Source organism: Penicillium waksmanii (genome assembly GCF_028829765.1).
Source record: "Penicillium waksmanii strain IBT 27052 chromosome Unknown utg000001l:1.0-4852451.0:1.0-4856178.0, whole genome shotgun sequence".
Taxonomy (NCBI): domain Eukaryota; kingdom Fungi; phylum Ascomycota; class Eurotiomycetes; order Eurotiales; family Aspergillaceae; genus Penicillium; species Penicillium waksmanii.
This window is the reverse complement of record NW_026643248.1, coordinates 2066123-2081759: the sequence shown is the minus strand read 5'-3', so window position 1 is coordinate 2081759 and position 15637 is coordinate 2066123. Positions and strand designations below refer to the sequence as shown.

The 15637-nt window shown below is 51.6% G+C and overlaps 5 protein-coding genes across 5 annotated transcripts; 2 read left to right on the top strand and 3 right to left on the bottom strand.

The window, feature by feature from the left end:
* Window positions 1-848: 848 nt before the first annotated feature.
* Window positions 849-2206, top strand: N7481_000742 (TRAM1-like protein; the record flags this gene model as incomplete). Its single annotated transcript, XM_057259961.1, has 2 exons — window positions 849-1748; window positions 1829-2206. The coding sequence occupies 2 exons, from the start codon at window positions 849-851 to the stop codon at window positions 2204-2206; spliced, it is 1278 nt and encodes a 425-aa protein (XP_057127793.1).
* Window positions 2207-3046: 840 nt separating this feature from the next.
* N7481_000741 (transient receptor potential ion channel family protein) lies at window positions 3047-5215 on the bottom strand (the record flags this gene model as incomplete). Its single annotated transcript, XM_057259960.1, has 2 exons — window positions 3047-4752; window positions 4837-5215. The coding sequence occupies 2 exons, from the start codon at window positions 5213-5215 to the stop codon at window positions 3047-3049; spliced, it is 2085 nt and encodes a 694-aa protein (XP_057127792.1).
* A 1696-nt stretch (window positions 5216-6911) lies between these two features.
* On the bottom strand, window positions 6912-9907 carry N7481_000740 (putative pH signal transduction protein PalA; the record flags this gene model as incomplete). Its single annotated transcript, XM_057259959.1, has 6 exons — window positions 6912-7774; window positions 7825-8399; window positions 8465-9359; window positions 9478-9532; window positions 9606-9843; window positions 9900-9907. 6 exons carry the CDS (start codon window positions 9905-9907, stop codon window positions 6912-6914), a joined length of 2634 nt encoding a protein of 877 aa, XP_057127791.1.
* A 577-nt stretch (window positions 9908-10484) lies between these two features.
* On the bottom strand, window positions 10485-11927 carry N7481_000739 (putative mitochondrial carrier protein; the record flags this gene model as incomplete). Its single annotated transcript, XM_057259958.1, has 6 exons — window positions 10485-10691; window positions 10780-11117; window positions 11197-11415; window positions 11483-11556; window positions 11629-11663; window positions 11748-11927. 6 exons carry the CDS (start codon window positions 11925-11927, stop codon window positions 10485-10487), a joined length of 1053 nt encoding a protein of 350 aa, XP_057127790.1.
* A 2108-nt stretch (window positions 11928-14035) lies between these two features.
* Window positions 14036-15484, top strand: N7481_000738 (putative sterol carrier protein; the record flags this gene model as incomplete). The annotated part of the gene is made up of 2 exons (XM_057259957.1): window positions 14036-14529; window positions 14602-15484. The coding sequence occupies 2 exons, from the start codon at window positions 14036-14038 to the stop codon at window positions 15482-15484; spliced, it is 1377 nt and encodes a 458-aa protein (XP_057127789.1).
* Between the last annotated feature and the right edge of the window lie 153 nt (window positions 15485-15637).

The following is a 15637-nucleotide window of genomic DNA, read 5'->3' as shown; positions in this document are numbered from 1 at the left end:
GTGTTTTAACCGTGTCAGTCGGTCTTCGTCCGGCTCGGTTTCTCAGGGGTTACGAAGGCTTATTAAATTTTGATTGGGTTAGTTCATGTTGAGCGACGGCGACACATTAGATGCACACGGCAGACATTTGTATTTTTGGATTATGTTCCTTCTGGCAATTAATTCCGGCGACTGGGTGAAGCTGTCCCACCGCGGCATAATAGAGAATCCTCATCTGACAAATTCATTACTCGAGTCGTGTTGACAAACCTAAAGAATGCCTTTGGGCGGATGTTGCATCTGACTTTGGTTCAAATCTACTACTAACCTTAAGTCTTAAAACTGCCAGTGCTCAGGTATGTTCAATAGGTCAGTCCCCTCGGCAGGTCTCCCACATTTTGTATGTAGTAACTACTTGATTGATTCGAATAGCATTTCAAGTCTCGGTAAGACAGTTGTTCGGATATGAAGAAGCCATGACTAAACAAATGCTACTACGATTATCCGTACTCGTATTATGTATGAATATGGATTATGGCCCCCCCACATATCCTCCGGTGTACCCGATCTCCCGACCCCGGCCTCTCATTCGTAGTTCAGCCCCAATAACTCCTAACCAAATTAGGAAAAAACGGAGGTGTTGGTTGTCTTTCGCCGAGCCTTTCTGAAAGCCAAAAATTCCAGTCATTATTGAAATGGAAAAGGGGGTTCAACGGCCGCTTCGTTTGGAAACTCAGCCAGCACGTTGTTTTTTCCCACACCACCACAACCCTGTTCTCTAGTTCCATTTTAGCAGGGTAGTTCCAACTCATGAACTAGCCAGCAAGAAACTAGACACCATCATCACCGGCGCCGCCAGATACTACCTCATGGCGCGCGTCGATACCTCGGCAGCAGAGCACCGCCCAACGAGTACGATGTCGTCGCCAGCTATGAATACTCGCCAACGCAAGGTAGATAAGCAAACCAATGGAAGCGCCAATGGAAACGCCAATGGCCACTCCAAATCGAACGGAAATGCCAACGGAAACGGCCACGCGATCACCACCACCACCAACGGCAAACCACAACCACAAGCAAACGGCGTCCCCAAACGCAAACAACGCTCCCTCCTCCGCCGACTAAAACGTCGCGCAATAAAACACACCTGGTCAATCCCCCTCGCCCTCCTAATAACCCTCCTCTCCCTATACGCCATCAACCCCACCGAATCCAACATCCTCCACAACTTCATCTTCCTCGCTTATGCACAAGATGCCGACCCAACCGACCCCGACGCCGCGGTCCAATACGGCAAGGGACCATGGGACATCGCCTTCGTAGCCTTCTACGCCTTAGTCCTAACCTTCACACGCGAATTCATCATGCAAGAGATCCTCCGCCCCTTTGCGCGCTCGCGTTTCGCGGGCATCAAGTCCCGCGGAAAACAGCTGCGCTGCATGGAGCAGATGTATACGGCGATATACTTTGGCGTCACGGGGCCGGCGGGTTTATATGTGATGCGACAGACGCCGGTATGGTATTTCCGTACTGCGGGAATGTATGAGCAATTCCCGCATTATACGCATTTCGCGGCGTTTAAGTTTTATTATCTCTTTGAAGCGGCTTATTGGGCTCAACAGGCTTTGGTTATGATTCTGGGGCTTGAGAAGCCTAGGAAGGATTTTCGGGAATTGGTTGCGCATCATGTTGTTACTTTGGCTTTGATTGGGTTGAGTTATCGGTTTCATTTTACGCATATTGGGATTGCGGTTTATATCACGCATGACGTGAGCGATTTCTTTCTTGCTGTGAGTTTGGCATTTCGCGAAGGAGGGTGGGGGACTGTTTTGCTAATTTTATTCCCCAGCTTTCGAAAACATTCCACTATACAGACTCGGACTTGATTATCCCATTCTACGCCACAAGTGTCGTGTCATGGATTTACCTCCGTCACTACTTGAACCTACACATTCTCTGGTCCCTCCTAACCGAGTTCCAAACCATCGGTCCCTACGAATTGAACTGGGAGACGCAGCAGTACAAGTGCTGGATCTCGAACATCATCACCTTTGCACTGCTAGCCATGCTGCAAAGTCTGAATTTATTCTGGCTCTACTGTCTGATGCGGAGTGCATGGAAGTTCGTCGTTTATGGCGTCAAGAAAGACGATCGATCGGAGGATGAAACTGAGTCTGAGATGGTTGCGGATCAGAAGAATGGTGGGAAACAGGTAAAGAAGCAGTAGAATAGATGGCTTCAAGTTCTTCAAAAGGACTCAGTCGAGGATGAAATCTAAGATGCTAGCCTGGAGAAAGGCATGCAAAACATAGTCAAGACAGTGTTAAACTTGAACTTGAACTTACACTTGTCGAGGTATCGCTTGCACATATGCTTGCACATATGCTTGCCTACCATGTATATTACTCAAAATATAATAATGTTATCCAATGAAATGTATGATATCAATCAACTTGAATATTTGCAAAGGCCGAGGGCAGTTGAATGTGAATCCGAATTCACACACCTGCCTCTTCTTCGTCCAAGTGTATGTATGTATAGTATAAAGTACTAGTACAAGTATATAAACCACATTGAAAGAACTCGAACCTTGAACCCCAGATCAAATCAAAAGACCGCACCCAAGAGTCCCAGCTAACACGAGAATCAATGCACAAGGAACAGGCTTTGAGACTGGAAGTGAAAAACAGGTGGGCATTATATACAGAAGAAAAAATGTGAAAAAAAGAGGAAATCTTAAGGGAAAGGGTTGCTGAGAAACGCCAATTTTGCACGACGCCGAAGCCGAATATGTAGCCTCTTTGATCAAAAAGAGAAAAATCCACACACACACACAGAGAGAGAGAGAAGGAGAGGGACGAGATGTCAGGGAGATGAAACACGAAGGTTTCGAACAGTCATCAGGGGAGGGAAAGGGAATATAACCGAAGAAAATGACAAGGAAGGACATATGTTCATAGCAGGATGGCCCGATCCTAGCGAGCCACCACCGAGAGTGGTTTCAAAAAAAAAAAAACAGAAAAGAAAAGAAGAATGGTGACAAAAAGGCCAACGCCGGCCTTTAGGCTTATACCCGCCGCCCAGCGTCATGACCACCACTACTGGGTATTAACGGTAGAGTGGGCTCAACTGGGTCCGCGAAAGGTGATCGGGGCGGTTGATCCGCGAATGGTGATCGAGGCGGTTGTTCGTCGTGGTGGTTAAAGCCCCCGCCAGCGTGGCCGGGATCCCAGCGGGAACGGACGCTGCCGTTGTTGCTTGGGGCCCAGGGGGAGGAAGGGCGGGGTTCGTCGCCGATGGGGCGGATGGCCTTTTCGAGCGGGAGGAGCTCGGTATTGAGACGGTTGTCTGTTTGCGACATGCGGAAGGACTCGCGGTTGTCGGAAAGACGGTGGTATTTTGCCGTTGGCTCTTTGAGGCGGATGGCGTAGTAGAAGGAGATGAGGAGGAAGACGACGAGAGTGAGTGTGAAGATTGCGTTCATGAAGAAGAAAATGACGGTGACAACGCCAGAGGCGAGATCGGGTTGGTTGAAGACGTCGGAGAAGATGAGGAGGCAGATTGCGCTGACGAAGTTGATGACTGACGCGGCGATGCTGAAACTGTTGGCTTTCTTGTCCATGTAGGGTCTGATCACGCAGGTCGCGATCATGAAGGCCGCTTCGACGATCAGGGTCAGGACGGCTTGCGCTGTGGCGCTAGCTTGGACGAAAGCAACGATGATACCCTTGATCAGGATATAGGCGATCATCGGAGCGATGAAGTAGTAGCATTGCGCTTTATAGTGCACGTAGAGGAAGCCCCATTTTGTCAGACAGGCCGGGTCGGAATACAAGGTGTAGGTCGGGTTTTCGTTCAATGCCTTGGATGCGCGTGCGCGTTGGAAAACCTTGAATGTAGCGAAGCCCAGGGCTGCAGTGGTTGTCAAGAACATAACGATCGCCAGGATGATCTCAGCAGCCGAGTCACGCTGGTAGATTTCCCAGAGGCCGAGCGAGCAGAATTGAGGGTAGGAGAGCATGGCAAGGCGGTAGATGCTGCCACGCAGGAAACCCTTCCATTCAGTACCTCCACTGAGAGCGTTGTTCAACTTGGCGTTGTTCGCCTTCTTGGAGATGGCGGGGAGGGCGAATTTGAGCACCATGAGAGTGATCATCATGAGGATGGTGACGAAGTAGAAAACCAGGTATGAAGTCATCCAGATGTTCGATGGTTCGATCTGCGCTCGGTAGCCCATTCGCTCGATACCCTTGACGAGAAGTTCGTTACCTCCGCCGGTCGTGGGGAGGGTTCGCTTTGCAAGATTTCCGACGGAACGTTTCAGAACCGCGACCGAGACATCGCTGTTTTGCGAAATGACTGTTGAAGGTGTACCTCCTGTTGCGCGCTGGAACCAAGTGGCAATTGTCTCGAGGAATCCAGCATGTACAATACCTACGGTCCATTGGAAATCCTGGGTCCAGTTGCGAGCGAGAGGTCGGAAGTGAAGCGCAAGCATTCCGTACATGGCCTGACTTTGCATGAAGCCCAGTAAAAGCATTGTTCGGAAGGAGACGTGAGTTGCGATATTCGAATAGCCTAGAATCGAGAGAATGACGGTGATCAGAAGACCAAGACCAGTGATGACACCCAGGGCCCAGCCAACCCCTGATACATAGACGGAGTAGCCATTGGTGACGGGGGCTTCGATGCAGGAGACCTGTTCGCCGGTTTTCTTTGCGACGACGGTAACTCGGATAAGGAGATCGATGTCGGGGACGTAGTAGGCAATGGCTGATAGAGTATTAGCGACGGTGGGGGTGCGCATTGGGGGATGTCATCTGTGATGCGCGATAGCGAACGGCCGGCGGGACTTACTCGGAACGAAGCTGCTGATGGTGTTTTTTGAAACCTCCATCGGATTCCATGGAACAGGCATTTTCCCGCTTGTCATGGGGCAAAGGTTGGCGATATTCAACTCGCATGGATTGATGGTTTGGCGGGTGATATTGTATCCATAGGCGAAAATGTCGACATTGAACATGACATAGCCATCGTAGTTAAGTGTTCCATCGTATTCCAGCCAGACCTGACTTTCGTCTGGTAACAGTTTGACCTTGATCTCATTTGTCTTAATGGCACTATCGTCGGAACAGGAGGTGACATAATTCGCTTGTAAGAGTTTCTCTGCGCAGACCGGCAGGGCGAGATGAGCGAAAGCGAAGAGGCCAGCCAGCAGGCCTGGCACGAGTTTCATCGTGGGGGGGGGGAAAACGAGTGGCAGCCAAAAGAAATGGCGATAAAAGGAGAGGTAGTGGGAGTAGAAGGAAGGACGAGAAGGGGTCGTGGTCGTGGTCGAAGTCAAGATCAAAGGTTGGGGGGGGGGTGTCGGGGAGTCGGGGTCAAGACTAAGACGAGAAAGAAGAGTCTCAGGGAGGTCGAGATTCACCTACTACTACTCTTCCACATAAGCATGATCGAGCCAGGGGGGGGACCCATCAGGCACCTCAGGCAGTAAGATTTTAACGAAAAAGAAATGGGGCCCGGGGTCGATCAGGGCGTGTCCTCCGCATGGCCCAGTATGGCCCAGCCTGACACTGCCACTGAGCCCTGTTTCAGATGTACGATCCTATCATTTCATTGTGGGGCAAAGTTCGTGCATGTTGCGGTTCGAGTTAAAATAGAACAGATTCCACCTTCTCCGTACTAGAGAGAATGTGGGTGTGGATGACACAAGGCAGAGACGTTGTGTATAAAGACGACTCCCACCAACGGACTACATACTGTATGTACTTCAAGGCTGTACACTGCGTCCATCTTCCCCCCATGTGGCATGCGTTGCGAACATTCCGAGCATAAAAAGCTTGCCCGCTCGTACCTTTTCTTGGCTCTCTCCAATCCATCCAATCTTCTCCCACTCTCATCCACCCACTCTCTCCTCCAGACTGGGTTCATGCCCAGCCTTCAAACACGGGCGAGTAGGAAAATCATGCCTCTCTATGTGACCCAATACGCAATCCAATGCCTTTCGCCTTCCTTCAGAAGAAGAAATGGGAATCGGTACTAGAGGGTCAATGACGCAGCTTCTGGAGCGAACCACCGCGCGGCATATCCATCGCATCCTTGTGTGTCCATCCTGAAGTCTCCACACTACACCCCCCACACACGCAACATGAAGCATAGCGCCAAGATCAAGATTAAGTGTGCAAAGATTCTTCTAGGCTGCCAGCAATCACAGAACAATATTGATTGTACTGTAGAGAAGCATGCTGGCAAACTGTAAGCCATACGAGTAAGCGTCCGGCGTATTCGTGTAACAGTGCAACCCGGTCCAGTGGCGTACATGTAAAGGGTCCGGCTCACCCGGGACCCTCCCCCGCTGACGAGTCCAGTGATTTCGTGATTCCTGGACTGCATTGTTAATGGTTGATGTGCGTTCAAAGGTGGGTCAAAGGCGGATCCCATGTGGAGTTGGTGAGCTCAGCGGTTCCACTCAATCCAGGGACAATTCGTTCTCTTACCGTTCTCGAGCAACACATGTAGTGGTTCGGGAAATTTGGTGAGCAATTTTTAGAGAGGGGTGGAGGGGGCCAAGCCAATGTCACACTTCCTTTTCTCTCTTCAGGGCTCATGGGGGCGAGACGTCAAGTCCTCCAAGTGGCTAGTCCACTGGCAGTGTGAGGGGGCTCGCCCCTGGGGTTGTGTTGTGGTGGTTCGATGTGGGGGCATGGCTGTGCAAGAGGAGGAGTCTGATCGCTTTATTGAGCAAAGTCTCGTGGAGCTGGTCCGTTAGAGAATAGTTGGTTGATAGTTTAATTGACTGGAATGTCTTGAATCATATTGTGATTGTTTCGTGTATATGTATCAGGTGTTGCTATGTATGTGTCCTTGGTCTGGATGCTGACAATGTAATATGTATGCATGCAAAGAATTTAATGTCCGCGGCGCTCTGCCTAGGAAAATCGCACTCCCTGACTTGGGTCCCACGTCTTGGTTGGTCCACGGGCTTGCGGGTTTGATGCCGCACCGCTCTGTCCTGCATTGCCGCCAGGAGGCACAGCGGCAGCAGAGTTGAAGCGAATGCCCATCTCTGGTGACCACATGCTACCTGGGGATTGTACGGCCGGGGGAACCGCGGCCCGCATCGGCTGCGGCGCGGTCAGAGGGGCTGCTGCCTCAGCGGTTCGGTGGGCATGAATAGGCGGAGGAGGCTGCGAGGGGGGGCTGCGAGGGTGCCGCAGAGTAGGTTGGGGAGTGAACCTGGCGAGCTGGCTGGTGGGTTGGCTGGCGCAGGTGCGGCTGCGAGATGTGCAATGAAGACATCGCTGTGACATTCGAGATATCCCTGGAACGCAATACGTCAGTAAGATTATGATCGATGGATGATCGACGCGAGGGACATACGCTTCTAATTGACTGGCCTCCATTCGTCGCTGATGCACAAAGGCCTTCGCATCGTCGCGAAATCGGCCAACGATCTTCGCAAGATCATTGTAGAATTTGCGCCCGACGTCCAGGTTCGACAGAATCTCCTTGTACTTCAAATATCCATTCTCCAGGTCCTGCAACGCCGTCTCCCGCTCTTTAGTCGATGCATCGCCTGTGTGCGCCCGTGTGAACGCTTTGTTCGCCTCGCGAACCTGATCAGCAATCTGATCCTGATCCTTCCGTTCCTGGTCGAGCATATCCCGGTCCGAATCATACAGGCGCAATTGCTCTTCGAAGAGATCCTCAAATTGGCTCGCCTGGATGGTCTGCATGGGGAACTCCCGTTCGAGCCTGGCTGTCTCCTTCAGAAGAGCCGGATCTATGGAGACTGTAAGTAAACGAAATAGCTACTCAACCGGGTAGGCACCGAATACATACGGATATCATCTGCACGACATTTGTCCTTCCATCCCTGGGTTCGTCGTCTCCGACGGTTCTCCAACCGACTTACCTCACTGAGACAACCACGCAGCTTAACTGTCTCACGCTCCACCTCTGGAGGGATAGCAGCTCTACGACTGCTGGGGACATATGATTCGAGATCCCGGTTCGAGCCCGTCAGAACAAGGAACACGGACTCGAAATCTCGCATTTTTCGGTCCACAAGATCATCACTGCTCTGTGCCGATGTGAAATAGCCGCTGATCTCAGTTTGGCTGTTGTAGATCTTAGGCCCGGCCGCTTCAGACTTCTCGCGCGACCATCGGTCCGTGCCATACTTCCAACGAGCAGCGTCATCTTCGGCTTTCTCCGCCGCCAACAACTCGACTCCCTCGTTGTAGATGGCATGGTCATTACTCTTGACTTTCGCTGTATCCTGGACAGAACGGCGAAGACGGTTTAACCCATCTTGCTGACGCATCTCCTCGGCATGGGAGACCAATGTCGGTGGAAGGCCCAGGGGCTTCTCGAGCGCCTGTAGAGATCCTGGCAGGTTCAAAGAAGACAAAAGACTGATAAAAATGGTTAGCTGAGCAGTTCTTCGTATCAAATCCGGGGGTATCATCAAACCACATACTCTCGCAACTTATCTGTCATAGACTCGAGCTCACCAATGAGCGACTCATTCACCAATCGATCCCTCCGATCCGAATAAATGCTCGCAGCAATATGCACCGCATAAGGAACCAGTTTCGCAAACAAAGGCTGGCCCAGAGGCCCATTATCACCGAGCATAGAAATAGCATCCGTAACCTGCGAGGGAGCCTTCGCAGCAACCATGCTAGCCCTATCAAGCGGTTTCAACTCAGACTTCGGCGGCACAGGACTTAGATAAATGACATCATTATCCTTCTCAGCGCGCTTGAGATCATCCGCAACCCGACCCTTCAACCCATTCAAATCACCCAGCACGGTGCGATTGATCCATCGAGACTCCTTAAGTCCCTCATTGACGCAATTCAAACTATCCTGCAACCGTGCCACTTCCTCGCCATACTTGCGCTTCTCCATGCAATCCAGCGACTGCCTGTACTGTGCCGCGGCCGCGAAGTGGTGATTCTTCGCTGTCATGTGGTGAATCCACTCCGTGCTAATCGCATTAGACTTGACAGCCGAGTCGCCGGCGTCGCCGTAGAAATCCGATACCTTCGCCGCGAGTCGTGCGATCGATGCATCCTTCAGTCCATCCTTGACGGCCTTTTGCCAGAAGCATTCCTGGCCCTGGGCTAGCAGGAGCTCCTCTAGACTTAACAGGGTCATTTCGTCCATGTCTTCTGGTGGGGAGGAGCGGAGGTCGGGAATTATGTCGGTTCGAAGGTGGTGAAGGACGCCCGCGGCCTGGCAGGAGTAGTTGCAGGCCTGCTTAAGGCCATCTGCGTTTGTCCTGTTGAGAGCGTATGCGAGTTGGGAGTAGAGGGCGGCTAGGTTGAAAAGGATATTTGCGAGTTCGAACCGTAGGTTATTCTGGGAGACTAATGCATTGAGAGAAGGGGGACATTGTTAGCACTGTATTCGAGTTTGATCCAACTTGAGCCCAAACGGACGGCCCGAGGAAGTATCTCCAAGCTCTCGTAACAAAGAAAAACTCACCAGGTCGCGAGGCATTAAATCCTAACGCAGGATACCAAGAGAAGTCGACTCCGATCTAAAAAAGTATCACCCGTCAATCAAGACCCAAGGCAGTATAGAGAGGAGGGGGTGGGTGCAAGCCCGCGCACATCAATCGGAAACTTCCCACCGAGCCACTTGAGCTGGGCCGCATAGGTGACCAGCCTGCTGATACCGCTGACGTGGGGTTCCTGGACATTCACAGCTTCTGAACGGAGGCGATCGATAATCATCAAATCATCGGCGAACATATCGGGGCGCTGATCATATTTGGACGAGATGTATTGGGTGATGGCATCCGACAGCGAGACGGTGTGCGAGCGGCGGAACGGGAGCTCTAGAATATTGCTGAGAGGGTGTTAGTGAATACCAGATTCAAACTGCCTAGTAAGCTGAGGACTCACGAAGCCATTGTTGCGGGGGTGGGCAGGCAACCTGAAGCGCTGGGAACTGGAGAGGTTCATGTTGTTCCAACTTGAAGGTTCCAGACGAAGTTGCTTCTTCCCCCACCACCGGGGCAACCGAATGACGTGGGGCCCACTATCATCTTTGTATACAACGCGTTATTCCAAGGTTTACACTTGACCTACTGCTAATAAATACTAGAAATAGTATAGAAAATCAAGCTTGACAGCAGAAGTATTTGGTTATTTATTCCAACCTTGAAGGTTTCCACAAAGGTTCCAAGGTGCAAGTTGTTTATTCACAATGACCCGATGGTACTATATATACTGCGGGGCCGGAGCTACATTACTAGTACTAGCACTACACTCTCTAGCACGGGGCCTATAACATCATGATCATGATTGGAACTCCAACTCATATTCATATTGATAAATGACAAGCATCAAGCTCATCCATGGTATGTACGTGAAAGAGAAGATGGCAGTATGACAAAACAAATCAAAAAACAAGTCTGGCTGGCGAAGATCTCCAAGTTCCCTTCCATCATGCACCCGCGGCACAAACACAACCACAACACACAAAATTTACGCCGGCAACCCGTCGATGTGCGCCTTGATGTACTCAAACATGCTAAGAAGAATCATGTTGTTGACACCAGTCCGAATAAGAATGATGGATAGGCCTTTGTACATGCTCGACTTGGCCACGGCCACAGAGGCTTCGCCGATTTCTTTCGTTTTACCAAGAAGGACGCTCTGCGCGCGAGTCTTGCGGGTGTCGAGTGGATAAGTCTGCAACATGTTAGAGACCAGCCCCCGCTCTATGATACATCGTAGTATCAAGGTCACCAAGTGAGTGGGGTGGGGAAAAGGGACGTACGCAAAACCACGGGACGGTGCTGCAAATCGCACCGGCTATCATGGGCGCTCCGAATGGAGACTTATCCGAGCCTAGTTCTTTGGCTGCGACTTGTTTGACGGTCTCGTAGACGCTGAAGTACAGTGCAGACCCGACCGTGTCGCGCATCGCGTGCAGACGGAATCCGGTATACAGGCCGCGGAATCCATGGCGCTTGATGATCTGCTGGATGGCCTGGATAGTACTCAAACGCGGTTTACGGCGTAGTGAAGGGTCTCGGGCTGCGTCGGGCGCGGCCATCGCACGGTTAGATACGAGGACCGAGGTTTGGACGACGTTCTTGGCTAGTTCGAATGGACCTGCAAAGAGGGAGAGTTTTATTAGTATGCTTCTAGATTCTCTCCGTCCATGGCGCCGTCCATGCCGATGGGATCTTACAGGCAAGTGGAGAGGTCACCAGTCCGGCCAGGAGACCGGCACCGGTGAAGGTGAGAATTCCGGCGACTGTCGGGCTGCTGCCGGGCTTTTTGTATTCTTCCAATGGCGATTCTCCGGTGATACTTTGGAAGGTGTCGGAGATGGCATGTTTGGCCCAATTGTAGGTGGTAAAATTGACGACTCGGACAGCGGTTACGCTGGCTAGCGGCGGCAGACAACCTGAGCGGTATTAGCATGGCCAATGTAGATGAACAATAGCAAATCCCAGGGTCCGGGGTCAACTAACCAGCCACATAGCCACGTGGGCCTTCAGTCCGCCAGAGATAGCGGACGCATTGGAAGATGTTTTTAAAGTTATGGCTAGACATATCGATATTTAGTACAAAGAAGGTCAAGTCATTATTCCCCCGGCTGTCCTGGAAATGGACTCACGTTTGCATGCGAGTTTTGACGTTCTCCAGAGGAGTCTAAACAACAATCCATTACAGTCAGCGACCATATTTCCAGCAGCCCAGTAGAGGATCTTAGCTGCTGGGGGAGAAAACACATACCACCGCCAAGGTCGCGCAGACGGTTGATATTCCCGAAGCTACCTGGGTCTTGTATTTTTTCAACAGTCTGTTTCGGGTGGGATCATCCATGATCCATGCATTTTGTGACGGCATGGTGGCGGGGATTTGTGTAGAAGGTGGAGAAAACGGAGCATGTTCAGTGCGTTTATCTATAGTCATGCCTGAAAGTTTTCCATTGGGGCCAACGGAGTGAACGTAACAGGGACGGATAAGGCAGCGCTTGCTGAAGATTGATTTCCCGGTCTTTGAATGATTGATCTAGATGCCGACAAAATGTAAATAGTGGTGACCTTGGTGTATACGTCGAATGGGGCGATGGATAGGCTGGGGAACCCTATGGAACGCAAAGCGGCCTCTCAAGCTTCAGAGTCGACCGTTCGGCGTCCCACAATTATCCATTCGGCGGACTGCTGTAGCCCGGTCTCCTCCAGATGTTTATATAAGATCCAGAAAGGATCTTGAAGGGGTACTGGGAGGTATCGGGGAGGCGGAAGAGGGCGATGCTCGGAGATCGAGATAAAGGTGGGGGATTCGGGCGTGACGATAAGATGCGGGCAATTTGAACCCGACGAAGATGAAAGAAGCTGGTGCCAGCGACTTTGGGGCGATTGGGAGATCTGAGGAACACTCGTCACAGGGTTTCAGTGGCGGACAGGCCGAGTATAGGCGTGTTGAGGGGTCGTCGGTCGCAATGAAAGGAAGCTGGGAGGAGCTTGAGGTTGGGCTGGAGTTAGTGACGAAGTGGTGAAACGCGGGGAAGTTCGAACTGGATGGAGACATTCAAACTCACCGTGAGACCAAACCTCTCTGGTTCTCTGGTTCTCTGGTTCTCTCTTTCTCTCTAACGGGATTTCAACACAAGGCCCAATCGAGCCCGCAGTGCTGTGAAGAGGAGAAGGAGGGACAATTCAATGGCATGTGGACCGAGCTTTTGCAATCGCCTCGATTCGGTTTAGGGCGAACCAGTGACGTCGTCGTGAGAAGATAATCGGGGGATACCGACTAGCACCCATGTACATTGGATTATTGAATGGATATGAAGATGGATATACGTTGCTTTCTACCATTCTTCTACCATCTACAGGAACTATGGCTTGACTGGTGGATCTACGATATTTGCTTTGCTGGCCCGGTCGCATGCATGGGTGCATCCGAAGGCCGCAGCAAAATGAGGCCGAAAGCTTCTTGCTTCTTTGGTATTGATCGCCCACAGATGGGCACCCATGGGTCTCCCCGTCATGATCCCCAGACCTTTTTTCAACTGCTGGGGGGACAGTTCTCCGGGGGGATGCCGGCTGGTCATGGGTTGGATGACTGATGGCTCACGCCATGTCGAACACTGCATTCGGAGTCCAAAAAACTTGTCTTTGCGGGGTTTAAACCTTGGAATGATACTCTCAAATTCCAGGCCTTTGTTAGAGTGCAGATCATGCAGAAGGTCCGGAGGAGAGGTCTGTGTGCTATTTCGTCCTCGAATCAGTTATCACTGAATGAAATCGAATGATAGATGTTCCCCAGAGTTTTGATGAGTCCGGGTATTAGTCCATCTGGAAGTGCCATATGATAGTAACTAGAATCTTAGTACCTGCGGATTGGACTCTGGACGGTGGTACTTGTGGAGGGCACAGCCCTGGCACCTGGTTGATTGCCTCTTTGGGAAGGATGGAATGTGGATATATTTCGTCACGTTTCTACACTCGAGAGGTGAATTCTCTAGCTTCCTGGATAATAGAGTGAAAAGAGAAGAGTGGTGGGAAAAGGGAGAGTGATGAAGATGAAGATGAAGATGAAGATATTCTGATGGTGGGAGTTCACGTGCTCTCACGGGCGCGTGGGGGCACGTGATGAGAGTAGTAAGAAACTAACAAGAGTACTACGAGTAGTAACGTGAGTGCTCGTAACTATTCAGAAGTAAATATGAAATATTTGAATATCATGTAGCCGACTTGGATCGAGTGAATAGTTACTACTACACCACAGGTCGGAGATTTATGCAGAGCTGATTTGTGCAACCGGCATTTCCTCGGGCCAGCATCCTCGGGACCTCGGCCTTTCTGCTCTCTCCTTCTTCCTCTCCCTTTGCTCCCCCCGCAAATCAGCTTCTCCACTGGCCCCAGCTGCACCTGTGACAATGCATCGATCCTATTTATTAAGTGCCTCCTTCTCTTCCTCATCCCTCCACATCCACCATACCCCAGATTAATACACCCCACATTCGCCTTAACCTTCATCTTCACCGTCACCTTCACCGTCACCTCACCGCCACCATGGTCAAGAAAGCTACCAGCCCCGCCTACGTCCTAGGCGTGGGAATGACCAAGTTCATCAAACCTCGCGGCAAGGTCGACTACAATGAGCTAGGCTACGAGGCCGGTATCAAGGCCATGCTCGATGCTCAAATCACCTACGACGACGTCGACCAAGGTGTCGCCTGCTACGTCTACGGCGACAGCACCTGCGGCCAGCGCGTCTTCTACCAGTTCGGTCTCACCCAGATCCCCATCTACAATGTCAACAACAACTGCTCCACCGGCTCGACTGGCCTGGCCATGGCCCGCACCATGGTCTCCCACGGTGCCGCCGACTGTGTGCTCGTCGTGGGCTTCGAGAAGATGAACCCCGGTAGCTTGCAGTCCATGTACAATGACCGCACCAACCCGACCGGTCTGTTCGGTACGATGATGGCCGAGACTCGTGGTGTCACCAATGCCCCCGGCGCCGCCCAGATGTTCGGCAATGCTGGCGTTGAATACAAGGAGAAGTGAGCTTCTTTCCCCCAAACAAGGAGAGAGAATACCTTGTTGGACAATATGCTAACGTCACGATCCACCAGGTACGGCGCAACAAACGAAGACTTCGCGGAAATTGCCCGGATCAACCACGAACATTCCAAGCGCAACCCCTACTCCCAGTTCCAACAAGAATACACCCTGGACCAAGTCCTCAAATCCCCCATGATCCACGAACCCCTCACAAAGCTTCAATGCTGCCCAACCTCCGACGGCGGCGCCGCAGCCGTAATCGTCTCCCAAGAATTCCTTGACGCCCGCCCACACCTCAAGGAAAACGCCATCTTAATCGCCGGCCAAACCCTCGCCTCCGACACAGACCAAGTCTACAATCAGAGCTCCATTGACCTGATGGGTTTCGGCATGTCCCGCTACGCAGCCCGCACGGCCATCGCCGAAGCAGGCGTCAACGTCAAGGACATCAAGGTCTGCGAGCTGCATGACTGTTTCTCCGCCAACGAGATGATTACCATCGATGCGCTTGAACTCTCCGAGCCGGGCAAGGCTCACGAGATGGTCCGCAAGGGCGATATCACTTACGGAGGTAAAATGGTCATTAACCCCTCCGGCGGCCTCATTTCCAAGGGTCACCCACTCGGCGCGACAGGTATTGCTCAGTGCGCCGAGTTGGTCTGGCATTTGCGTGGTTGGGCGAATAATCGTCTGATCGACGGTACTGATGCGGCTCTGCAACATAATCTCGGTCTGGGCGGTGCGGTCGTCGTGACTGTTTACAAGCGTGCTGATGGTAAGGTCGCTGCGGCTGTTCCTTCGGATGTTGTGGGTAAGTTTAATAAGCTGGGTTATAACCCTGCTGTTGAGGCTCGTGGGTTCACTGCTGCGCAGGCCAAGTCTGTGGTTAGCCAGAAGCATAGCAGTGAGTACGCTGTTTCTGATGCGCAGGAGCGGGTCCTGGCTCGTTTCTGAGCGAATGGACGGTGGTCCTTTGTTTGTCCTGTAAATAGTTTTGTATTTTGTAGCATGATAACGATACACAATTTGCTTCAAGGATTATGATGAATCGGATCTAGCATCTTATCTAGAACGTAGATCAGCCCCTGCCTTTGGCCCGTTGGTTAG